Source organism: Megascapheus bottae, chromosome 10 (assembly GCF_031878675.1).
Source record: "Megascapheus bottae isolate mThoBot1 chromosome 10, mThoBot2.hap1, whole genome shotgun sequence".
Lineage (NCBI taxonomy): Eukaryota > Metazoa > Chordata > Mammalia > Rodentia > Geomyidae > Megascapheus > Megascapheus bottae.
In genome coordinates this window covers 54,363,670-54,389,476 of record NC_143518.1, presented here as the reverse complement: position 1 = coordinate 54,389,476, position 25,807 = coordinate 54,363,670, and the positions used below count along the sequence as shown (strand labels likewise).

At 46.2% G+C, this 25,807-nt stretch overlaps 1 protein-coding gene across 1 annotated transcript; it reads left to right on the top strand.

Moving 5' to 3' along the window:
- Positions 1-1,866: 1,866 nt before the first annotated feature.
- Positions 1,867-11,334, top strand: Dyrk3 (dual specificity tyrosine phosphorylation regulated kinase 3). Its single transcript, XM_090341310.1, has 3 exons — positions 1,867-2,080; positions 4,549-4,657; positions 9,525-11,334. The coding sequence occupies exons 1-3, from the start codon at positions 2,004-2,006 to the stop codon at positions 11,100-11,102; spliced, it is 1,764 nt and encodes a 587-aa protein (XP_090197436.1). The 5' UTR covers positions 1,867-2,003; the 3' UTR covers positions 11,103-11,334.
- The last annotated feature ends 14,473 nt before the right edge of the window (positions 11,335-25,807 follow it).

The following is a 25,807-nucleotide window of genomic DNA, read 5'->3' as shown; positions in this document are numbered from 1 at the left end:
CAGGTCCATTTCTAGCTGTTCTGGCAGTTAATTGGAGGTAAGAGTCTCTCATCCACTTTTTTGCCTGGCTGGTTTTGAACCTGAATCCTCAGAACTCAGCCTCCTCAATAGCTAGGATGACAGAGGTAAGCCATTGAGGTCTAGCAACAGTGGTGATTCCAAAACTTATCTTGAGCAAGTCCTTGTGTGGGGGAGAAAGGGTATGCTTGGTGAGGTAGCTGCGGGGAGGGGGGGGAGATGGGGTGGGTAAAACGACTCCTGTTAGACCCTTACCGCACTTGAACCTGGACTTGCCATTTATGAAACTGGGATTCCTGGAGGAAACACAGCAAAGTATTCTGGTCTCCACCACTCTCAACAGAGTCATACCTCCCTGGACTCTGGGAACAACAGACAAGACAAAGGCAGCATCTGCACGTTCTACCTGAGGGGCCAGAAGCACAGCTTGTCTCAGCTTTAGCTTGGCTCTGGAAAATGTGTTTCAAACCCAGGTTGGAGACGCCAGCGATTCTCCCAGGGGAGGTGATTCAGAATGCGGTAAGGAAACAAGTGTGGGCAAGTCTCATTCAACCTTTCAGGGTAGCAGAGTGGTCTGAGGTATCCACAGAGATACAAGAGCAGGGGTTATTTAATAGGATTTTGCAATCGTGAGGCTGGGAGGGACTTTCATAACACTCTAGTCCAAACTTTTTGTTGCCATGGAACTCTTCAAACAAAAGCTTCAAAGAGCCCCAGATACAAATGTCCACAAAAAACAAGATTGCTTTGGTGGCAGGAGGAAAGAGAAGACGGGAAGGGAAGGGAAAAGTACAAGCTTCCTTATAAAATTAGAAAAACAAATGACATGATGGCCACGAAAGAAAATGTGTTTTGCTTATGTAGATTAATCACAAAAAGTAAAATTCCCCAGATGAACAGGCTCCTAACTCATAAAGAGACGTGGGACTCTTAGGGGGACGTACGAGAATAGGCTCTCTGACTAAGTCACAGGGAACTGACACGGGTGGAAACTCAAATATATGATTATTCTTCAGGCGACCTGAAATGACTGCCCAGGCCCCACCAGGTGGCGCCCGCGGTCGGCATCCGGAGGGCGTTTGGACCTTGTCCTTGGCGGGTTGAGAGGACGGGGTGTCTGGGTTCAACTCCTACTTTTTAGCCCTACCCTCAAACCTCGGTCTGACTGAAGAGACTGAATTTTACAGGAAGATCGGGAAACGCCTTCACACACTCTTAAGGGCAAAAGGCAGACCCGACTGCTCACTCCCCGGCCTCAGTTTCCTCGTCTGTAAAACGGCTTCTTGCGTCCTACCCCAACTTTCTTTCTTTTTTTTAAATCTGTGAAAGAGGACTGTCACCCGGTGTAGGCACCGGGATGAAGATAATCTTTCTTCGGTGCAAGTACTGTACAGGGCCATTGACAGCGTCATCAGCCTGGCTCTCCCCGGTCACGCTCTCGTGGCCCGGGTGTAAGTGTGAAACAATCCACCGATTCACTTCTCATTCAGATCCAAGCCCGAGGTTTTAGAACTCCCAGCTGCCACGTGCGCCCCCGGAGCAGCCCCAGGCTCCTGGGGAGGAAATAGGGGGCTTCCTGTCCTGGCAGCCGTGCGCCCCGCCCTCGATGGCCCCCCAACTCCAAACGTACCCCAACCCAGCCCACCCAGCTCCAGAGGCCCTCTGGGCAGGCGGTGGGGGAGGAGACACCTCCAGACCACGCCCCGCCCCGTGCGTCAGCGCGCAGCTGCGTAAGGCGTTTCCCGGGGCGTGCCGCGGTTGCTAGGCGACCTGGCCACCTCCCCGCGCGGCTCCCTCCTCCCCTCCTGGGCAGGTCCGGAGCTCCGGGCGCGCGGAACTGCAGTGTCTCCCCGAGAGTCCCCCGGGCGGCGGCGGCGGCGGCGGCGCGCCCCGGAGGCAGACGCAGCCATCCCGGCGCAGGTGGACGCGGCCCGCGGACCCTCCAACCGCCGCCCATCCCCTCGTGGAGGGCTCCGGAGCTAGCGATGGGAGGCACGGCTCGCGGGCCAGGGCGGAAGGATGCGGGGCCACCCGGGGTCGGGCTCCCGCCTCAGCAGCGGAGGTAACGGCGCCCCGGGGTAACGGGTTGGGGGCTCCCGAGCGAGCGCCCGGAGCTGGCTGGAGGGCCCCGGGTGGGGTCGGCGAGGGCCTGGGCTGGAAGTTGGGGGAGCACCGGCTCCGAGGGCTGCGATCCCCTCCCGGGACGCCACCGGTCCAGCCCCCCGTCAGCCCGGCGGGGCTGCAGCGTGGCGGGGGGCGGGGAGCCTTACCCGGAGAACCCGGAACCCCGGATCGGGGTGTGTGGTGTGGCACTCCTGAAACCCAAGGCGTCCCGGGGAACCGGGGAGCAGGACCTTCCTGAAGGAGGCCCTGTTGCTGCTCCGAGCCGAGAACTGAAGGGCTGAACTCCGGGGCTCCCCCGCCCCGGGTGCGGTCCGGCCCCGGGTCTGCGGGCCGTGCGGGGCGGCGCCTGCGGGGTTGGATGTGGAGACCACTGCCCAGCTTGCCCTGTCGTTCACAGCCAAGTGGAGAGGGGCTGTCCCGCCTCACCCCCCCCCCCCCTGCGTGGCGCGTTGCCTTCCTGTTAGTTCGAAATCTTGCGGCGGCGTCCTGAACGGCCCCGTCCCTTGTTTGTTTTCTCACGCGGTGGCAGAGTGGGGGGGCTCACATCCAGAACCTTTGGCTCCCTCGTTAAAGATAGAAATGGTTCCATCAGAATGTGAGCGCGTTTTAAAAAGAGAGAACATTCTAAAAATACTGATCCTGTTTTTGTATTACCCTTGGTATTCTTTTTAATGCACCACGCTCTAGAACTCATCTCACAAAACATTCTCTTTTTAAAGGAGGCTAAAATATTTCAGGATCGGAAACACAAAGCATTGTGAGTGTGTGTGTGTGTGTGTGTGTGTGTGTGTGTGTGTGTGTGTGTGTGTGTGTGTGCCTGTCTGTCTGTCTGCATGTTTGCCACAGCCTGAGCGCTGTCCCTGAACTTTTGTGCTCAAGACTAGTGCTCTACTACTTGAGCCACAGCTTCACTTCTGGCTTTTTTTTTTGTCAGTGGGACTTGAACCCTGGGCCTGAGCGTTGTCCCTGAGCTCAAGGCTACCGCCCTACCCCTTGAACCACAGCACCACTTCTAGTGGTTCTGGTGGTTATTTGGAGATGAGTCTCATGGACTTTTTACTGCTCAGGCTGGCTTTGAACCTTGATCCTCAGATCTCAGCCTCCTGAATAGCTAGGATTGCAGGCGTGAGCCACCACATCCATTTTTGGGGGGGGGGAGGGCCAGGGTTTTGGCTTAATGATCCTTAGATCTCATCCTCCTGAGTAGCTACAGTTATAGGCATCAGCCACCTGCATCCTGGTAAAAAGACTTAAAAAAAAAAATGCTTCCTTGACCACCTGGCTGTTGTCACAATATGCAATATAAAAAGATACAATGAGAATCGGCCAGGGTGGCTCAAGCCTTGTAATCCTACCTACTCAGGAGGCTGAGGTCTGAGGATCAGGGTTCAAAGTCAGCCTGGGCAAGAAAGGACCGGAGACACTCATTTCCAATTAATCTCTAGAAAACGGGAAGTGAGGCTTGGCTCAAGGGTAGGGCGGTAGCCTTCAGAATTTAGGAACAACTCCCAGGCCCTGGGGTAGGGCGGTAGCCTTGAGTAGATGTGCTCTGGGACAGTGCCTAGGCCCAGAGTTCTAGCCCCCTGGACTGCCCCCCCCCCAAAAAAAAAAGATACAATGAGGTGTACCATTGGAAATCTGTATTTTTGCTATGGGATAAACTCAGGTCCATCTTGCAGATTAAAGAAATCCTTTCCATCTTTTGGGTCCACATTGTTAGACACTTGAAAAATGAGCCATAATCATTTAGCATTTATTTGGGCTGCTCCATCCCCTGGGAAATGAAGTGGAGACAGAAGTAAAATCCAGTACGTTTTGCTATTTAGAACATCTAGTAATCACTGTATCTTCCTGCAAGCTAGGTAGCTGTAAATAGGAAAGTAAGCAGATTAATAAAAAGAACACCACCTTAAAAGACCTTTTATTTCTTGCCACTACAAACCAGAAGTGTGTAGACAGAGATCCTCTTCCTGTCTGCCCCAGAAAACCAGCTCAGAGCAAAAGCCTAGCAGTCAGTAGTAGAGATGAGTTTAGAGTTCAAGTCTCAGATTTTGACGTGATCATGAAGGTTTGTAGTTTTCATATTCCATATTCCAAGTAGCTTGTGCTTCCCAGTAATCAGTTAATTCATAGTCCTGATTTTTGAAACTGCATTCAAAAAGTCTTGTTATTTTAAATATTTTAAAGTATTCATTTAGAAATGCCACGTTTAAAAAAAGGAAAAGAAAAATTGGGATTCTTTTCTCCTTGTGCCAAATGGCCCACTTGTTTACAATGCCAGTGTGTAGATCTTTGTACAAATAGTTTGTAGCAAGCCTGAAGCAGTTCAGACACAGGGTGTTTTGAAATAGAAATTGATATTCTTCAGTCACTAACAAGACTTTATCTGTAATCCTTTCAAACTAGATTGGAGGATGGTGTTTACGATTCCTTCATGATGATCGATGAAACCAAATGCCCACCCTGTTCAAACGTTCTGTGCACTCCTGAGCCACCTCTACCCCAAAGACTAACTGTAAGTGAAAGAGCTCATTCTTTGCATTCTCATTGTCTTGGGCAGGAGGAGTCTGCCTGATACCCAAGGTGCAGTCACTGGCAACACAGACTTTGTTTGGTTTCCTTTTGGTTTCTCCTGACTGGAAAATGAACTTCTGGGGTCTGAATGTAGCTTTTCAGATTTTTGCTTTGAAGCCCACTTTTCAGATGATGTACAGAGTATTTGCTCCTTTAAACACAAGCAAACAGAAAGTACCTCAGAAATCATAAATGGGGCTGGGTGTCTGTGGCTCATGCCTCTAATCCTAGCTACTTAGGAAGCTGAGATCTGGGGATCATGGTTCAAAGCCAGCCAGGGCACAAAAGTCCATGAGACTCTTATGTCCAATTAACCACCAGAACCACTGCAAGTGGATTGTGGTTCAAAGGGGCAGAGCACTAACTTTGAACCGAAGAGCTCGGGGATAGTGCCTAGGCCCAGAGTTAAATCCCCAATGACTGACAAAAAAGAAAGAAAGAAATTGTAAATGGGCACAGTTTGTCCCTGCTAAGAAGAGATGCAGTGTGAGCTTAATTAATATGCTAAACAGCCATTTGTAACTCATCAGTAAAACTTGAACAATGCAGTTTGTTTTTGATGCATTTGATCATTTTCCAAGCTATAGACACTTAGCTTTTCAACACCATTATACTTAAGATAATAAATGAATTTACGTTCTTTCAAGCATTCATACATTAGTAGTTAGAGCTGGGTTTAGGGCATATTCCAAGATAATGAGAACTATCCTGTGACCTTAAAATATACTACCTATGGCATTTAAAGAAATGTGGAGAATTGAAATGACTCCATTCATACTGCTTCTCATTCATGTTTTGTGTTTAAAACCTGAAGTTGTTTCTGTGTTGAAATTATTGGTATCCTCTCATAGTCCTCAAGTTTTCTTTTTTTTTTTTCTATTCAAAGCAGCCCTCTAGTTTATTTGCAAGGCTAATAATATTAAAGCATGGGCTAAAGCATTTGGAAGTCTCTGCACTGTATTTTTATCTCCTTTCCAGCAGAATATCTTTGCATTCTCTGTGAGTTTTTCTTTAGTATATAAATACATAAAAAAGCCTCTGAGAATTCCAGGGTTCTGGAGTTCTGAACATCTGACTCAAATCTCATTTTAACTTTAATTTGGAGTTGGTCCACCTGATCTCAGTCTGGTAGATCACTTAGAATATATTTTTTAAGATCAATATTAATTTCTCTCTTTTTCTCCATATCTTCCCCTTTTTTTCTCCCTTTCTCCTTCCCTCCCTCCCTCCCCTTCATCTTTCTTCTTTCTGCCCCCCATCCCTCCCTCCCTTCCTTTCTTTCCCACCCTTCCTTCCCTCCCTTCTTCCCTCTTCCTTCCTTCCTTCCTTCCTTCCTTCCTTCCTTCCTTCCTTCCTTCCTTCCTTTCTTTCTTTGTTTCTTTCTTTCTTTCTTTCCTTGGGGTTGAACTCAGTCCTTAGCATTTTCCACTCAAGGTTGGTGCTCTACTACTTAAGCCATACCTCTACTTCTGATTTTTTGCTGATTAATTGGAGATGTGTGTCTTACACACTTATTTTCTTTTGCCCAGGCTGGCTTTGAACTTCAGTTCTTAAATCTCAGCTGTCTGAATAGCTAGGATACAAACATAAGCCACCAGTGCCAGACCAAAATATATTTATTACTGAATAGAATTCAAGATACACATTTTTGGAGATACTGCAACGATTTCAGGTTCTACCTCAATGGTGTCTTTGCAAACTTTGCCAAAAAAGGATGCTTTGGACTCATTCGTGGCTTATTGTGAATCTGTCAGTCTTTATATTGCTATTTTCACAGTTTTTTTAAGCCTCATTGCTTATGTAAGATGTTCATACATTCTCATTACCAACTAGAAATCATCAGCTGTAGACTTTTATAGGGTTAAGTTCTGTGTTACAGAGATTTAGATCAGGAGCTGGGCAAAGGATAGGCTTTTATTTCTGGATGAGAAAAATATTCATTCTGAATTTTTTCACAAGAATTTCAGGACTTGATTAAAACAATTATCTTTGAACCATCATGATCCTCTAAATTAAGAATGTATGTAAAGCCTTTTTTTGTGGGTAGTGGGGCTTGAACTCTGGGCCTGGGTGCTGTCCCCAAGCTCTTCAGCTCAAGGCTACCTCCCTACCCCTTGAACTACTGTCCCACTTACTGTTTTCTAGAGATTAATTGAAGATAAGAGTTTCATATTGCGGGACTGGCTTTGAACCTTGATCCTCAGATGTCAGCCTCCTAGTAGCTGGGATTACAGGCGTGAGCCCCTGCGCCTGGCTTATATAAAGCATTTTTATGAAAGAAAGCATGATCTAAAAAAAAGGTGTCTCTTGGGGGCACGATGGCTCACACCTGTAATCCTGGCTACTCAGGAGGCTGAGATCTGAGGATCAAGGTTCAAGGCCAGCCTGAGCACAGAAGGACCTGAGACTCTTATCTCCAGTTAACCTCTAGACAAATGGGAAGTGGGGCTTGGCTCAAGGGTAGGGAGGTAGCCTTGAGTTGAAGAACTCAGGGACAATGCCCAGGCCCAGTGGTAGGGAGGAGACCTTGAGTTGAGGAGCTCAGGGACAGTACCCAGGCTGAGTTCAAGCCCCATGACCCCCACACACACAAAAAAATGTGTCTCTTTAGATATAATTACATGTATGATAAAATATTTGGTACAGTCCATTAGTCCATTGCATACATTTCTAGTCATTGTGATTACAACCCTAGATTGGAAATATATAATGTTTCATTATATGGTTTGTCTAAGGACAATGGAAGAGAAGTTATATTTGTTTTTGTTTTTGTTTTTATCTATTTTGTGGTCCTAAGTTTTGAATTCAGGATCTCAAAGTTGCTCAGCAGGCACTTCAGTTTTTTTTTTTTGGCAGTGGTGAAGCTTGAATTCTGGGCCTGGGCGCTGTCCCTGAACTCTTCAGCCGAAGGCTCTCACTGTACCCCTTGAGCCACAGTGCCACTTGCAGCTTTCTAGTGGTCAGTTGGAGATAAGAGTCTCATGGTCATTAATGTCCCTGGCTGGCTTTGAACTGGGATCCTCAGATCTCATCCTGAGTAGCTAGGTTTACACATGTGAGCTACCTCAACTGGCTGGCACTTTACTTCTTGAGCCATGCTTCTAGCACTTTCTACTTTAGATTTTAGCTATAAGTACTCTATAAATATTTAAGTACTATTATAAAAGAAGTAGGCAAGAACTTACAACTTGATAAGTAGGGAGGTATGCTAACACTTTATTATTTTTAGCAACATTGAGGTTTGAACTCAGGGCCTTGTACTTTCTAAGCAGGCACTCTTTCAGTTAAGCCATATCACCGGCCCCATTTGCTTTACTTATTCAGTTCAAATTTTGCCACATTGCTTTCAGAACATTTTAATACACATTCTTTTGTTCCTACTATATATGCCCTTAAGATTTCAGAAGATGCTTGAAAAATTAGGACACAGTGTAAGAAACTACATAGTCAAATGACAAACGTAAAAAGTACAGACTCTAAAAGCTACAGTCAAAATTTGAAGTTAAGGGCCCGGGAGCATAGCCTAGTGGTAGAGTGCTTGCCTAGCATGCATGAGGCCCTGGGTTTGATTCCTCAGTACCAAATACTCAGAAAAAGCGGGAAGTAATGCTGTGACTCAAGTGGCAGAGTACTAGCCTTGGGCAAAAAGTATCTAAGGACAGTGCCCAGGCCCTGAGTTCAGGCCCCAGGACTGGCAAAATAAATAACTAAATAAAAAAGTGAAGTTTCAAGTCACAAGCTGGTGGCTCATAGCTATAAATCTAGCTACTCAGGAGGCTGAGATTTGATTGTCACAATTTGAGCGAAGCCATCCTGGTGATCATACACAGCACTTCCTGAATCTTATCGCCAGTTAACCCCCCAAAAAGCTAGAAGTAGAGCAGTGGTACAAGAGATAGAGCACTATTCTTAAGCACAAAAGCTCAGAGACAGTGCCCAAGCCCTGATGTCAAGCCACAGGACCAGGAAGAGAAAAGTAATGCTAATTGGAACGGGCTTAAAGTAGTGCTAAGTGGAAAAGAGGACTTAAACTAGGTCTTATTTTTATTTATTTTGATCATACTGGGGCTTCAACTCAGAGCATCTCGGCCTCTCCAGCTTGTTTTTCTCTGGTTGTTTTCAGGTTAGGGTCTTGGTTCCTCAAATCAGCACAGACCTGAGCCTCCCTCTGCCTACTTTTGGGCTTCCTGCTGCTCATGTCTGATGTGGTAGTCCCCCCACAACGTCTAGCTTCCTTTTCTGCCCAGGCTGACCTGGAATCCTTGTTCTTCCAAATATCATAGCCTCTCAAAAAGCTAAGGACAACAGATATGCCCAGCTATGGCTAGAAAAGAAGTCTCACATTTTTCTTCTACCTTAACTGCCCTTGAACTATGATCCTCCAGTTCCTTGCCTCTCAAATAGGATTACAGGCATGAGCCTCTGGTGGCAGGCTTAAAGTGCCTCTTAAAGGAGAGTAACATGTGAGTAGTTGAGTGGGTGGAAGAGGTCCCCTACAAGGCCAACCGCTAAGGAAGGAAACGAGCATCTTGAGGAATGCTAAGACAGTTGTTTTGTTGCTAACAAAGAAGGGTATACACAGGGATACACAGACTCGGAGTCTGAGGATTAATATAACAGGAGTCTCTAGACTTGCTTTTCTTAGCTCCTACTTGGGTCTTTTATCCTTAAAATAAATAGGACTGGACATAATTTTATCCCTAAAATAAACATGACTGGACATATTTTGATGTTGTTCAAAAGGAAGACTCTTTCATCTTTCTCCTTCCTAGGGACTGTGACATCGTATGTGTTTTTCTCTTCCTTAGATCTCCAGTGAGCAGTTAACAAGAGATCATACACAGCACTTTCTGAATGGAGGGGAGATGAAGGTAGAACAGCTGTTTCAAGACTTTGGCAATAGACGGTCTGGTACGCTCCAGTCAGAAGGCACCGGTGACTCCGACAAATGCTTACCTCTCACTTCTCAGGGCAAAAGTTCAGAAAGCTTTCACACAGTGAAACCCAACAGTTCCTCCAAGACACTCAAAGTGTCGGTACCTCTCACCCCTGAGCAGGCCTTGAAGCAGTACAGACACCACCTCACTGCTTATGAGAAGGCGGAAATTATCAACTACCCAGAAATCTACTTTGTAGGTCCAAATGCCAAAAAACGACAAGGAGTTGTTGGCGCTCCCAATAACGGGGGCTATGATGATGAAGAAGGGGCCTATATTCATGTACCTCGAGACCACCTGGCGTATCGATACGAGGTGCTGAAAATTATCGGCAAGGGAAGTTTTGGACAGGTAGCCCGAGTCTATGATCACAAACTTCGACAGTACGTGGCCTTAAAAATGGTGCGTAATGAGAAGCGCTTCCATCGGCAAGCGGCGGAGGAGATCCGGATATTGGAACATCTTAAGAAACAGGATAAAACTGGGAGCATGAACGTCATTCACATGCTGGAAAGCTTCACCTTCCGGAACCATGTGTGCATTGCTTTTGAATTGCTCAGCATCGACCTGTATGAGTTGATTAAAAAAAACAAGTTTCAGGGATTTAGCATCCAGCTGGTCCGAAAATTTGCTCAATCCATCCTGCAGTCTTTGGATGCTCTCCACAAAAACAAGATTATTCATTGCGACCTGAAGCCAGAAAACATTCTCCTGAAACACCATGGGCGCAGTGCCACCAAAGTCATCGACTTCGGGTCCAGCTGTTTCGAATACCAGAAGCTTTACACGTACATCCAGTCCCGTTTCTACCGAGCCCCTGAGATCATCCTGGGATGTCGCTACAGCACACCCATTGACATATGGAGTTTTGGCTGCATCCTGGCCGAGCTGTTCACTGGACAGCCTCTGTTCCCCGGAGAGGATGAAGGTGATCAGCTGGCATGCATGATGGAACTTCTGGGAATGCCACCACCCAAACTTCTGGAGCAATCCAAGCGTGCCAAGTACTTTATTAACTCCAAGGGCATACCTCGCTACTGTTCCATGACCACCCAGGCAGATGGGAGGGTTGTACTTGTAGGGGGTCGCTCACGGCGGGGTAAAAAGCGGGGCACCCCAGGCAGTAGAGACTGGGGGACAGCACTGAAAGGGTGTGACGACTACTTGTTCATCGAATTTCTCAAAAGATGTCTTCAGTGGGACCCCTCTCTCCGCCTGACCCCAGCTCAGGCATTAAGACACCCTTGGATCATCAAGTCTTTGCCCAAATCTCTAACGACAGACAAGGTGCCAGGAAAACCAGTCGTGAGTCCTACGAATGCTTTCCAGGGGCTGAGTTCCAAGCTCCCTCCAGTTGTTGGCATAGCCAATAAGCTTAAGGCTAACCTGATGTCAGAAAACAGTGGCAGTATACCTCTGTGCAGCGTATTGCCTAAACTGATTAGCTAATGAATAGCTCAGAGATGCATACGTGTGTATTTTTATCTTGTGAACCTGCAGATGGAAATGCAAACCCATTGGTGGCTATGTTTTGTTGGACTAGACTTCTCTCTCTCTCTTTTTTTTTAAACAAGGCAAAACATTTTTATATGACTATAAAAAGAACTATGGAAGGGCTAATTACCTGACAAGCTTGTATTGGCCATCTGGAATATACATTAAATGACTTTTTATAGGTTAATGCATCTTTGTCATTGTCATCAGAGATACCTCTATCTGTGTATCACTTCATTGGTTTAAAAATCTCTCTCAACGTAGAGGGTATTCCAAAAATATATACTGGCTCCCCACGTCTGTCTCCCTCAGCATCTGTTCAAGAGGAATGGTTTGGGATGTGGGTAGGTGGTATGCGTGAGAGGCACAGCTAGATCTCCTGCTTTAGCAGGCCATGCTGTGATCTTATGTCAGACTGCAGTGCCGGGGGAGGGGGGGCTGGGGGGAGCATCTCAAAGCTTATTGTCAGTTGGGCACCTGAGGCTCGTCCATAATCCTAGCTACTCAGGAGGCTAAGATCTGAGGATCATAGTTCACAGCCAACTCTGGCAAGAAAACCCTGAGATGCTATTCTAGTTAACCACCAAAAAGCCCTAAGTCGGCCGAGAGTTTGGCCTAGTGGTAGAGTGCTTGCCTAGCATGCACGAAGACCCGGGTTCGATTCCTCGGTACCACATACTTAGAAAAAAGCTGAAAGTGGTGCTGAGGCTCAAGTGGTAGAGCTCTAGCCTTGAGAAAGTCCAAGGACAGTGCTCGGGGCCCTGAGCTCAAGCCCAGGACTGGCACAAAAAAAAAAAAAAAGCCATCAGTAGAGCTGTGGCTCAAGTGGTAGAGCATTATCCTTGAGCAAAAAGGCTCAGAGACAGCCTTAGGCCCTGACTTCAAGCCTGACTGGCACAAAACAAACAACAAAAACTGCTTTTTAGTTATTCCTTAACATTCTCTGATGGGCTGTCTTTTTATATAATGCTGTTACTGTTATTTTGCTTGGGATTTGTTACTTTGGCATTCAGAAACATTTCAGGGATCTCTTAACGCTTACCAGACAATTCTGTAGATTACTGTTGTGGTGTGGGTAAGTGTTCTCCAAAGGCTTGTGTGTTGTTAAAGGCTTGGTCAGTGACTCTTGGTGCTCCTTGGAGGCTGTGGCACCTGTAAGAGGTAGCCCCTTGTAGGTTTCGGATCACTGGGCAAATGCCTTTGAAGGGGACTGTGGGATCCTGGTCTCTCTTCTTTTCACTTCAGGGGGTACACTGCTTTGCTCTTCCATGTGCTCCTGACCTGAGGTGACATCTCAAGCCCAAAGCAATGAAGTCCAGTTGGCCATGGATGGAATCCTCCAAACTGTGAGTCACAATAAACCCTTTCTCTGTATAGGTTGAGTTATCTCAAGTATTTGTTACAGTAACCAAAAGCTCACTGAACACTGGAGGCTATTGTAAAACCAAGTCCTAGGAATTCTTCTCTCCCCACTCCCTATTTCCAAGGGAACAGAAAGTGAACTTTTTTTTTCCCCCATATGACCCAGCATATTAAAGGTAGAATCAACAGGAAAGTTGTAATTCCCTGTTCCTACGTTGTCCTGGACTGGCCTTCTGGCTTCATTTTCATGTTCTTAACAGTGGTCACTGCCAATGGTGGTTATGGTTTAAGTGCTTCATTTTCTACCATGAGGTGGAACTTATTGTATTCCCTAGATTTGAAGTTTAATTTTAAGAAAATGGAAAATCTAGAACCTGGTAATAACCCATTTCTCTTCAACCCCCAGCCCCCCCACATACACATGTACACTTTTATCCTTTTTTTTTTTTTGCGAGTACTGGGACTTGAACTCAGGACCTGAACACTATCCTTGGGCTTTCTCAAGGCTAGAGCTCTACCACTTAAGCCACAGCACTAATTCCAACTTTTTCTATATATGGTACCGAGGAATCAAATGCCGGTCTTCATGAATGCTAGGCAAGCACTCTACTACTAGACTAAATCCTGGCTCCACTTGGATGCTTTTTAACAACCTTTCTCAGTAAGGTTTAAAATGAAGCAATGAGGGCTGGTAGTTTGATCTGCTAGCCAGATATCTTACAGGAAGAAGGGACGGTCCCCCAGTCAGTGCCTCCCTCATTGGTGCTGCTACTTAAGGTTGTTGTTGTTGTTGTTGTTGTTTTCCTGTCCTTTCTGCCTCCATTCTCCTCCAAAACAAAAAGTATGCCCAATTTTAACTAAATGGGGGCTCTTTAGAGCCCTACAACATGGTTCTCAATGTGACCCAGTTTAGTTTCTATTCTTCTAGAATTCAGTCTTGGTAAGATTGGGCAGATTCTTTCATGGGTAACAAAGTAACAAGAAGAGAAAAGCCACAGGCAGATTATTTAAGGAACAGTGGCCTTATCCAAAAGGAATCATGATTGTCCCAGTACAAGTGTGGGAAGTGGGAACCAGGCCCTCAGCAGCCAGGAGAAGGCCTGAGGCCGGAGGTGCACATACACCTCAGCCCTCCCCAAGAAAGAAGTCTTAGTTCTTTGGGTGGCTGAAAAATGATTTCACATCTTATAGTCTTCACTTCTGGCTCACAGAAGGCAATGGAAATTCCAATTCCTTTAGACTCATCTAACTCCTGCTGAATTCTCTTGATTCGCTGGAGAGCTGAAGAATCGCCTGCGTTATCTGGGCAGAGCATATGTTGAAGTTGTTTTGCTCCTTGTCATCAAAGTGAAAAACCGGCTCTAATAAACAGATTGCTACTTCAACCAGCATACACGGGGTTTCTCTGGGCTTCTTTTAGCAATGAGGTCCTGACTCAGTGAGCACTGAACCTGGACTCAGAAAAGAAAGCAGCCTGTGGCTGGGGCATTGGCATGGGCTCTGTTTCTGTGTCATGAATGGACTGTGAGATTCCCTGAAACTGGGCTGAGTGAAAAGGTAGAGATGACCCCGGATGCTAGAGAAATTCTAGAATGTTCTGAGGTGAATGGCTATGTGTCTGCCTAAACTTGGCAACCATGAGGAGTGACGCAGGGCACAGTCATTCTAGCTGGCACACCTGCCAGGGTTTCTCCCTGAACTTTCATGTTTTAAACCTGGTGATGTTTGTGCAAATGTATTGGAGGGTCACAGTTGAGTTTCAAGTTCAGGGACAAAGTGTGTTTTTTAGAGGCTGTCACCTGTCCCCCCCCTTTTTTATTATATATATTTTTATTGTAATTAATAAAAGGGTTACATGATATTTGCCAGATAGAAGGTGCATTAATTCACATATATTGATACCCTTTCACATGTCTTGGTCCCCATTACCCTCCCCTCCCCCCCATCTTGGTTTTCCCCCCTTCCCCCCCTTTTTTTTAAGCCACCATTACATTTCCCATTGAGTTCCTGCCTAGCCATGGCAGTGAGGGACTATATTGGATCAGGGGTATTGCACAGTCTGACAAGTTCTTTCTTCAATCTTTCCTCCTTCCCTCCATTCTTCCCTCCCCTCTCATCCCCCTTCCATCGTCCCTCCCTCCTTTCTTTTTTTTCTTCTTCCCTGTTCTCTCCCTCTTTCTTCTTTCTGTCTTCCTGTCTTTTTTCTTCTTTCAATAATTATTCTTAAGTAGTTGTACAAAGGTGTTTCAACACAAAATTTGCTAGTACAGGGGCCAGGAACATGGCCTAGTGGTAGAGTGCTTGTCTAGCATGCACGAAGCCCTAGGTTTGTTTCTTCTGTACTTCATACACAGAAAACGCCAGAATTGGTGCTGTGGGTCAAGTGGTAGGGCATTCGCCTTGAGAACTAAGGACAGTGCTCAGGCCCTGAGTTCAAGCCCCAGGGCTGGCAAAAAACAAATCGTTAGTACACTGCATCTTAACGTCACCCCTTTCATCATTCTCCCCCACTATCCCTCCAGTTTACCAGTTCTGTTTTCACATGTATACACTGAATATTATGACTGCATTTGCCACCCTTCTACCAGATTATTCTTTGGTAATTTTTGTTCCAGCCATGTCAGTAAACAAGTTGAGTTGGTTGATCACTGACTCCTGAATGAGGAAGAAAATCAACTGAGTTGCCAAATTGTTACTGACACATTAAAGTCAAAACAAATCTCTATTTGAGTAGAATTAGAATTTTTGTTTTATTTCATTTCCAGAATATTTTTTTCATCCAACATGGAAAATGAGCAAAACCAGCAAATATGCACTTTACCTCCAGCTCTAATAGTTTGTCTATTCATCCTCTGCTGCCATGATTTCTTCTTAGGTTAGAGTGGAGGCTTCAAGTGGGCAGGCCTAGCTTGTATGATGTTCTGAACATATTCTCACACTACCCTTGAATCATGAAGATCTGAACATCCAGTTCCTTCTCTGGGCCAGGCGTGTGCTCACCTCTTCCAGTTGGCCTGCACCATCTGTGATCAAAGGATTTACACGAGACTGCTTTCTTGTTACCTTAATAATAAAAGAAAAAGCCATTGCCTAACTATGACAGAAGGATGCTACTTTTGTCGCACAGCGGCTGCCAGAAAGAGGAAATTCACTTAGAACCATATTGGTGATTACTTAAATCCCAGGTGATGCAGGGTGTGTGTGGCAGACAGGTTAATTGGCTAACATTATTATATCTTTGTTTGATGACCCTTAATCTGCTCACATGGGATTCATTATGTGGTTCCAAACCAAAAGATTACCAAGCAGATTTCAGCTGGGAAACAGTTTTACATGGTAGCAGCTGGCTGTGCACACATTCCATTTTGCTTAATTTTCAATTTCATTATACTGAAAGTCCAATGCTGCGTTTAAGTTTTTCTGATAGAATTCTCCCACTACATTAGTAAATCATGGAAAGCTCTCCATTTATTTTTACTTCTTTTTGCCTCTGTCAAATGTGTCATCAGCACAGAAGCTGGAAAGGTGACAGAGAAGGTTCTATATGGTCTCTGTGTGCTTTATCTCCTCTGGAAATGGAGGTGAAGTTCTTCTCTAAAGTAGTTGGGAATGCCAAATCATGCCCTCCTGCTGCCCAGTCTCTCCTGAGTTGAGCTTCTGCTGGATACAGTTAACACAGAAGATGCATACAGCCACGACACTGGAAAGAGTCCCTGCAGTTAAATGGCAAGGAAAGGCCAGAGCTGGAAGTCAAGGAAGATCTGTCCTCTGCCAGAAATCAAATCCTAGTTCTAAATAATAGTTTTGATATCTTCATTTCAACATGGTCCTCGACAATTTATACTTCCTAGAGACCAAGAAGTGAAAAGACTTGACTTTTGGACCTGATTAGATTTTCCTGTGGGGGGGGGGGGGAAAGCATCCCAGTGACCTCATCCGTGCTGAGAGTTCTGTTATCCCTGGGAACTGTAACCCCTGAGCTAAGCCAGAGAACTACAAATATATTGTCTAGACTTTGAAAGGGCTGATGTGCTTCTTAATATAGCTAACCCATTGCTAAGTTGAGCTGAGGCACTGAGATTTTTCTATAACATGAGACGTCTGTTTGTCTGACTGGAGGCTAGAGAGAGGCTCATCTTCTGTGCCATCACACAAATAGACTAAAAAGAAAGCAGAGCCCCAAACCAGGCCAAATGGTGATTTGTGGCTATTTCAGCTCGGAATGCCAGCCTCAAGAGTGTTAGGTTTGAATCATTTTGGGGTCATGAGTTTCTATCATTGTTCATTTGAGTCTGCTGACATGTTTCCTCTAGATAGGGAAGCTTAGCATGTATGAGTCAATTTGGGGGTGGAATGGGGGCAGGAGGGGGAATTTTGTTGTGGTTGTTGTTTACTGGGTGCTGGTGGCTCACACCTGTAATCTTAGCTACTCAAGAGGCTAAGATCAGAGGATGCTGGTTCAAAGCCAATCCAGTCAGAAAAGTCTGTGAGATTCTGATTTCAAATTAACCACCAGAAAACCAGAAGTGGAGCTGTAACTAAAAGAGGTAGAGTGCTAGCCTTGAACACAAAAGCTAAGGGACAGTGCCCAAGACAAACAATCATCCCCACAGGCCCCCTGTGTCCACATATCTGAGTGACAGCCTGGATTATTAGGGCTGTACTCAGAGACAGCCTCTCTGATGTGATAGTAATGATAAGAGGAGAAAGTACTGGGCAAGGGAAATGGCAGGAAGGGAAAGGGAGCCAGAGAATCAATCTACCAGAGAGAGAGAGAGAATATGACATTCCATGTTTGTTGCTATTCCCCCTTGGAGGGGAGGGATTACAAGGTGCTGGGATGGAGAGAACACAGGAAGGTGAATACTGTACTCAGGGACCACCATCTCCCTGGAAACCTCGCCATCACCTTTCCCAGCAGGAAGCATCCATCCTTGGACCGCCTTGAGGCCCAAGCTCAGCTTGAGGCTGAAGCCTGCAGAGCAGTTTTTAGCAATGCAGTTTGGGAAGTTTGAGGTTTGTTTTCTTTTTCTTTCTTTTTTTTCCCAGTACTAGGGCTTTTGACCTCAGGGCCTGAGCACTGTCCTTGGGCTTTCTTAGGTCTACCACTTGAGACACCACCGTTTCTGGCTTTTTCTATGTATGTGGTACCAAGGAGCACTTGACCACTAGGCCATGCTTCCAGCCCCAAGAGGTGTTTTGTTGTTGTTTTAAAGGCCTCAGTCCACAGGGTAACTTAAAGCTTGGGAGAACTAAACTTAGTGGAAGGAGAAAGAAAACAGTGTACTTGGTGGGGCCTCTAGGTAGCTCTGTTCCAGTCAGCTTCCGATCTGGCCCTGAGCCATTGGCAACAGGAGCCAATTGGACACTGACTTGAGGGACTGCCTTTTGTCACCCTCAAGTTGTGCCACAGATGATAATGATGATTTTTTTTTTACAGCACTGAGGTTTGAACTCAGGGCCTCATGCTTTGCAAAGCATGGACCACTTGAGTCAGTCTGCAAGCCTGTGTATGTATGTAGAGCTCGAACTTGATCTTATGCTTCTCACTTGGCTATTTTGTTGTTCAAGGCTAGTGCTCTACCATTTGAACCATACCTCCACTTCTGGATTTATTTTTCTTTGTGCTGGTTAATTGTAGATGAGAGCATCATGGATTTTTCTGCCCCAGGGAGCTGGCTTTGAATGGTTATCCTTAGATCTCAGTCTTCTCAGTAGCTAGGATTACAGGTGTGAGCCACTGGTCCCCAACGGTCCCTTAAATTCTTGAACAGGCATTCTACCCTGGGGAATCTGACTTAAAGCTGGAATTGGACCTTCCTGTATTACATGAGAGAAGAAATAACTGCTGCTAGGAACTTGAGGCCAGATAGCATTTGGAAAGATATTTGGTCTTCAGTATAACCTTAAACTTGCCCACAAAGGCCAGCATACTCCTATGACCTTTTGTGCCATGTAAGGTTAAACCATCAGGTTAGACAAGGCAGTGGAAATGGCACTGAGGACCGCAGGCATGCTATCTGTTGCTTTTCACTGTCTGGGCAGGAATTTGGTCAGAGCAGAGGCGAAACCCTGAAATGACAGTTGCTCATCATGCTGGGATTAAACATGATCTCGACACTTCCGTAGCACGAGCCTGGGTGTAGTTTGACATTACATTGCAGGAATCATCCCTCTGCATCTTGGCTGCTGCTGAGCTCCTGATGCAGAAACAGACCACGGCCATCCAATCTGAACCCTACAGAGAATTCTGAATCATCCACAGGGTAGAGCCCTGGTCTAAGCCAACCAAATTCACCTATGTTCTCCTCAGATCTATGACTTCATATGCCTTCAGGGGAGTGGTTTCTGAGGGGAAAGTTCTGGATCTAAGTAGCACAGTACAGGCTTGGGGGCTACGTGAGTGAGCTGAAGGAGGATGAGAGAAGATAGCAGTGATGTTGTCCACTCCTTGCCTTTCACTTCTGTGTGGCTGACCTTGAAAAGGAAATGGGGTAATGTTGAGGTTTCTTTCACCAGATGGGGGTTTGCCGCTTGCTGTGCCTTCATTAGACCAATTCTGTCCCAAAACTAACCACCTAGACACAGCAAAAGAGGAAAAAATAAGCATAAACTTCCCTACCTATCTTCCCTCCTGCTTCCTCAGTGCCCTGAACAGCCAGCTCTGTTGCTGTTTTCTTTGGTTGCTAAATCAACATTGCTGTGGCTTTCCAACAGAGCCAGTCAGAGCCATTCTGAGAAGGGGATGAGCACATGGGACAGATTAAGAAACTGCTCCCCGAGATGCTTCCCTGCATGTTTTCAGTAGTGTCATACATTGTCCTGGTCCCTGTCTCTTTTCAATAACCCACTTCTCTCAAGAGCTCTTTTTCCCTTCCTTGAAACCCAAAGTCACTATCTTCTCTCTTTGTCTCTGTCTCTGTCTCTCTCTCCCTCCCCCCTCTTTTTCTTCCCCCCTTCTGTGTTGGTACTAGGGCTTGAACTCAGGGCCTGAACACTATCCCTGAGCTTTTTCTCTTAAGGCTGGTGGTGTACCACTTGACACTTGAACCACATCATCACTTCTGGGGTTTTTGCTGGTAAGTTGGAGATAACAGCCTCCAAGACTTTCCTGCCGTGGGGTTGATTTCAAATCTTGATTCTCACATCTCAGCCTTTTGAAGAGCTAGGCTTACAGGCATAAACTACCAGTGCCCGGCTACCATTTGTTTTAACATTCTTTGGGGGATGTGAAGAATAAGGACGGGACAGACCACAGGTGCTTCCCTTCCATCCCTTCTCTTCTAAAATAGCAGGGTCAGGTGCTTCCGTGGTGGGCCTTTCTTCCTGCAGGGACAACTGTTCCCCCAACCACTGTGTCACTCCAGCTACCACTCATGCTCCTCTTTGAAAGAAGGCAGCTGGATTTCAGAGAGAAATTCCTCTGTTCTTTATTTACTCCTGACCTTACATTTGTAGAAGAGGGAGAAGGGGAGGTGCAGCTTTAGCTGGGGAAGCCAGGCTGGAATTGGGGCTGAAGGATAAGAAGTAGGTATTTCCCAGCCAAAGTCACAGTTTGACAAGTTAGAAACCAGTTGGAGAAAAACCAGGAGAGCTTTGCTCAGGATAGGACCTTTCCTTCCCAAGACCTACGCTGCACTTCTCTAATACTTCCCTAGGGGGTGCTAAACCCCACGTCCTTCCTTCTGCCTTCCTTCAGTAAATACTCCAGCGTCGTGAGTCTGTCAGATGCTGTGCAGACCCATCCAAACATGACTAGTCCTTGCTGATGCTCCAGGGACTTCAAATTCAGTGAGAAGGCAAACAGGAGAGAGATTGTGTGAGAGTAGAGACTAGTCATCTTCTCCTAAAAGTAAGTGGTGTGGAAGTCAGTGAAGGATTGCTGTGGTCACAGCCACTATCATTTCCTTTCTAATTGTTTCCCCTTGCCCCCACCCCTTTTAGTCCCCAAACCTCTGCTCCTCCCCACACCATCTATCATATTGCCTGAGGTGGGCAGTGCAAATGAATGATGTCCAGGTTTTTCCCAGTGGAAAAGAATGGAGTCTGGGAGACAAACTAAAGACACCAGACATCTGTCTCTTTGATCCTTGACAGAATGAGGAAATCCCCCCTACCCTGACTCCTATAGCTTGCTGCCCCTTCCTCCATAGTATTTACATAACACTCAAAGCAATTCCCTCCTACTCTCCCCTCTCCCCAGCTAACTCTCCAAACTGCCAAAATGGGTTTATTTTTACTTACTGGATTGGGAAAGGGGGCAAAGGCTGAAGCTGGGGCAGATGAGTGGCGCCAGCTGGGACTTAAATACAATGAGAAAGCCCCACCCTGCCATCTCTGTCTGAGGAGAACCCAGTAGGAAATAAATAGCCCTGTGTGCCCAGCCTGGATGCCTGGCCTGCATATGTCTGTCTGGACCCAAGCCAGTCACATGAGCTGAAGCTGGTTAAAAAGAGAGCTCGGGTAATCTCCCAGCTCAGGTGTCCCTTGTGGTGTGAGAAGTCATTTGGTGAGGGTACCAGCCTGGGAAGACAGGGAGGCACAGGCGGAAGGGGCAATTGGGGCCAGGACGGGAGCTGGCCAGTGAGGCTTTGCCCTAAGCTATCAATCTCCAGCTGCTGGCACTGGGAGAGGGCGATAATGTGGGTGAAGGCAGTGTGGGCAAAGGAGTGAAAAAGGAGACAAAGCTTGGCAAAAGTTCCCTCAGAAACTTTAATTTAGTCAAGGCCATTGTATCTTTTGTTTCTTAGCTTCACATCCCCCCTTGCCAAGCATTTCTTCTCCTCCGGGCTCAGAATATCAGCAGACTCAGGCAGGTAGCTGCTTCTCCTTTCCAAGCCTCAGTTTCTCCTTAGGCAGCATATTTTCCATCTAGGGCAGCACATGGTGACAGGCTCCTGGGAGGAGGTTTTGCTCAGGAACTGATCTTTTTACAGAAGTCCCAGATGTGGAATAAATGACTCATCAAGACGATGACCCGAGTCTTGGAGATGGTGGGGAAAGACCTTCGGGTAAAGAGGCCCATAGCTTAGGTCCTCCTTCTGGACCAGGCAAGCTCAAGAGCTCCTGGTCCTTGCAATGGGTTGCCTGCTTGGGACTGGGAGTGGTGAAGGCACAGAAAACTTGCATTCTGCTGTAGGAGGTGGGGCAGAGGAAACAGGGGCCATTGAGGCCCAAAGAAGCACAGGCTGAAGGCTGTGTGTCATGATTTGGAGAAGCAGGACATACTCAACATCGCTTCAACAACAGAGGAGACAAGCTGAGCCTGCCTCTCTCCTTCTCACTGACCTCCACAAGAATTCCCAACTCCAAATTCACATGACAGGCTGATCCAGAAAACCATTGATTCAACAAAGAAAAGAATCATTTGAGATTTCAAGAATTAATTGTTCTGGAACTTCAGACTCCATGCAGATGACTCCAAAATAGAACACCTATTTTTGTTTGGGGAGTTTCAGAAATCAGGAAAACAGAGTGCTAAGCATGGTTGAGAAAGCTGAGTGTGAACCTGAGACCTTGAGTTCAAGCCATTGTACTGGCACCAAAAAAGAAAATGAGAAAAAGGAAGGAAGAAAGAAGGAGGGAGGGAAGGAAGAAAAGAAGAAAGGAAGGAAGGAAGGAAAGAAGAAAGGGAGGGAAAGAAGAAAACTTGGGGATTAACACATAAGACCCACTTAAGATCCTGGAATATAGTCCATAAATTTAATTCTGAGCCAAGTTAACACCGATGGCACAGTGTTTGGAAAACTCTGGGGTCAAAAAGCTAGACCAGGAGTAAGTGGTGGTGTGACTCAAGTGGTAGAGTACTAGACTTGAGTTGAAAAGTTCAGGGACAACACAGGCCCAGAGTTCAAGCCCTATGACCACCACCACTACCAACAATAAAAAGCTAGATCTTGGCAGTAAAAATGCTCCTGAGGATTCTGTTTCCAATCCCCTCTTGTGATGGAGTCTTTCAGAGACCACTTACAAAATGTGGACAGGGAATTAGGAAGCTGTTAAGGGGCAGTGTAACACACATGGTGGCCACATGGCCATGGATGGGACAGAGGGAAGGAGCTGTGGAACCTTGCAGAGCCATGGAGTGAATGAGGCTATGAGGGAGGGCTGCAGGCCCAACAGAGTTGGGGCTTTGGGTGGAGAAAACAGGCACTGGAACCTCATACCCAATGGAGAAGAACCAAGAGAATACATGCTGACCTCACTCTTGGGCCAGCTGAGCAAACAGTACATATAGCATGGCCTCTGTCATCCTGAGGAAGCAATTTCATCAGCATCAATAACAGTTCTTTAAGCATGAAACAAACATACATACAATACATGCTGTCCACTGGAAATAAAACAAGAAACGGGCTTCAAGAATGTGGCAATCCAGTTGGAAGCCAGGAGCAAGAGCGCTCAGGGAAGCTTTCTAAAGGAAGCGAGATTTACAGTAGACCTTGGAAGACAAAATACCATTTAACCAATTTTATCCACTTCAGTGACAAGTTTCAGATCTTTCATCTCTGAAATTTTACATAGTAGCCACAACCACAAACATCCATCTAACTGTTGTTGTCTGAATTCATACAGGACTTTTCAGCTTATCTGGTGAGATCTCAGTGCCTGTCTTTCTTGCTGGATTGTTTAAAGGACAGGTTTCTCCCACCTCCAAAAATAATGTCCTAAGGAGTGGAGAAACCCACTCAGTATTACGCATTCATCTGCTGGGTGCTGGTGACTACGCAAAAGGCTAAGATCTCACAGTACTCCAAGCCAGCCGAGGTAGGAAAGTCATGAGTGTGCCATCTCCAATTACCAAGGAAAAATCAGGAAGTGGAGCTCAGGTGATGAAATGCTAGCCTTGAGCAAAAAAAAACTAAGGAGCAGCACCCAGGCCCCGAATTCAAATACCAAGACCAACAGACACACAGACACACAGACAGACAGACACACACACACACACACACACACAAAGGAAAAAAGAAAAAAAGCATTCATCAGATTCATAAGTACATGGCCTCTCCCAGGAACTTGAGTTTTAGAGGTGCTTAGAGCACACTTCTTGCTCTCATTCAATAAACTCAAATTCTACACAGAATGGAGACGTGAAAGATGATGAAAATGTGTTCAGTAAGAGGTATAATGGAAGCATGAATAAAATATTAGGGAAACAGTGTGGGAAGTGACTAATTCCTAGAGGTGTTCAAAGAAAAAGTCTTCAAGCCCATGAAGTAGCAGGATTTTTCAGGGCAGAGAAGGGAATTTCTAGATGATTTAAAATGTGTGGGAACAGCAAAAAGTGAGAAACTCCAAGTGCTTTGGAGGGCAAGAGTCGAGTCTGGTGAGAAAGGCTCTGGTGTTGCAAGGGACAGCATAGCTCCAGCAAAGGAGCTGGCCAATTAAACACACACAAAAGCAACACACAGGATGTTCTAATGCAGGGGCGAGTCATGGTTTTGGAAAGGTCATTTACTGGGAGGAAATAATACTACTAAAAGGGCCTTCGGTGAGGGAATCTGTGCCTCAGCTCTCACCCCTCCCTCCACTCCTACAGTCTGCCTCCTCACCTCACCATCCTCACCATCTTCCTCCCACGAACAGTTGTTACTTAAAATTTGTTGCTGCTCTGACTTTGCATCAAGAAAACAAGGCCAAGTGAATAAAACCCGTTACTTCTTCTAGGACAATGTGGACTGAAAACACTCAGGAAGACACTTCTCCTTTGCCATTAATCCATTTCATTCACACACACACCATACAGTTGGGTACTTGATAAAAGAAAGGGGTTTGTTTAGCTTACTGTCTGGGAGACTGTGAGTTGAGATCAGGTAGCCATCCCTATCTATGGGTTAAGCTTCTGATGAGGCTCTCCTGACTGAGGCACACATTGGCAGACGGCTTCATGGCTGGGAGAGGCAGAAGTTACATGGTGAAATAGGAAGACAAAGATGGGCAGGATCCCATCTTTCACTTTCCTAAGAACCCTCACACATCCACTGAACTGGGGTCCCAGGAGAACTACATTAGTCATTTCTGAAGAAATGATTCCAATCACCCAATACTCTCCCATTATGCCCCACCTCTGAAGAGTCCTACATCATTTAACTTTCCCCTATAAGGCTCTAGGGGACGTGCTTAAACCACTTCCAAACCATAGCATCCGTCCTCCCATGTTTCTAAACCCCATCTTCAAATTTGATCATCAAGATCACAGGATGGAACCTTAAATGGAACTGCTAGCCGGTGGGATTTCAGACCTGCCAATGCTAGAATCATCACCCGCCAACTCCAGAGCTTTTTGGTCTTCCTGGAACTCATTCCAAATATCGTGGTTATTCCCCCAGCTCTCCACTAAAAAGCACCCAAAATAGGGCCAGCACTTTCTGATTTAATTAGCCATTCCTCTAAGGACAGCAGATGGAATGAAGCAAAGACAGATGCACTGGGGGCAATCTGGGGTGGGAGTAGATTCTAAATGGAGTTGTTGTGAACCCAGACTTACTCTATTCGGGCTGCTGCATGTAGCCAGGAGCTTGGGACAGACAAAGGAACTTCAGCCTTCAGGCTTTCAAGGCCATGGTCCAGCTATTGCTTCCAGACACTAGGCACTGAGGAGAGCTGTCCAATGTTTGAAGCCAGTGAGTGCAGGAGGTGCTTGGTATGGGGAGTAGGGGTCCCTGATCTAGAACAGAAGGAGGATTACTTCTTTGGGGGCTTACCTGCTAGCTGGTTCCTGGGCTGGGATTGTAGGCAGTTAATAGCCCACACTGAGTGCCTTGTGATAGCCAAGTGAAATGGACTCTATTTCTGGAAGTCTTTAAGAATGAGGGGAGCTGTTAGTTGCTTGGGAACAGATGATATCGACAGTGACTTCTTTATCTAATACAGGATGACTTGTCCTCAGTAAATTGAGGCAGCACTTCAGCAAGGGGAAATTTGAAAAAGACCCTTGGAAGTTACCTTGATAAGCCCTTGGAATGAATACTGAGGTGGAGCGATTGCTCCTCCTGGTGGTGGATATGGGCATAATTGCCAGGGGGCAGTTTATTCACTGTAAGAAGCTCCAAGTTCCAAAAATACATGACTGACCCTGAGGCATGAGTCCTGGTCTGCTTCCTTCTCTTCCTAGCTCCCTTTTCTCCCTCTCTCCCTGGTCAGGAGCTTCTTTCTGTGTTATGGATCTTATATATGCTAAGGGAAAGCAGGGGCTGTGGGTGGGTGATAGGTTCCAATAGGAACACTGAGGGGGTCTGTTGAAATATCTTTACACAAGCCAAGCTATTTCCATATCTATAACTGGGAAGTGTTGCCTAACA

What these genes read in the sequence shown, in the direction of transcription:
- Dyrk3 (XM_090341310.1), top strand. Translation starts at nt 2,004, where the DNA reads ATGGGAGGCACGGCTCGCGGGCCAGGGCGGAAGGATGCGGGGCCACCC. An exon ending in CTCCCGCCTCAGCAGCGGAG is followed by an intron (nt 2,081 to 4,548) that starts GTAACGGCGCCC and finishes CTTTCAAACTAG; the next exon opens with ATTGGAGGATGGTGTTTACG. An exon ending in CTCTACCCCAAAGACTAACT is followed by an intron (nt 4,658 to 9,524) that starts GTAAGTGAAAGA and finishes TCTCTTCCTTAG; the next exon opens with ATCTCCAGTGAGCAGTTAAC.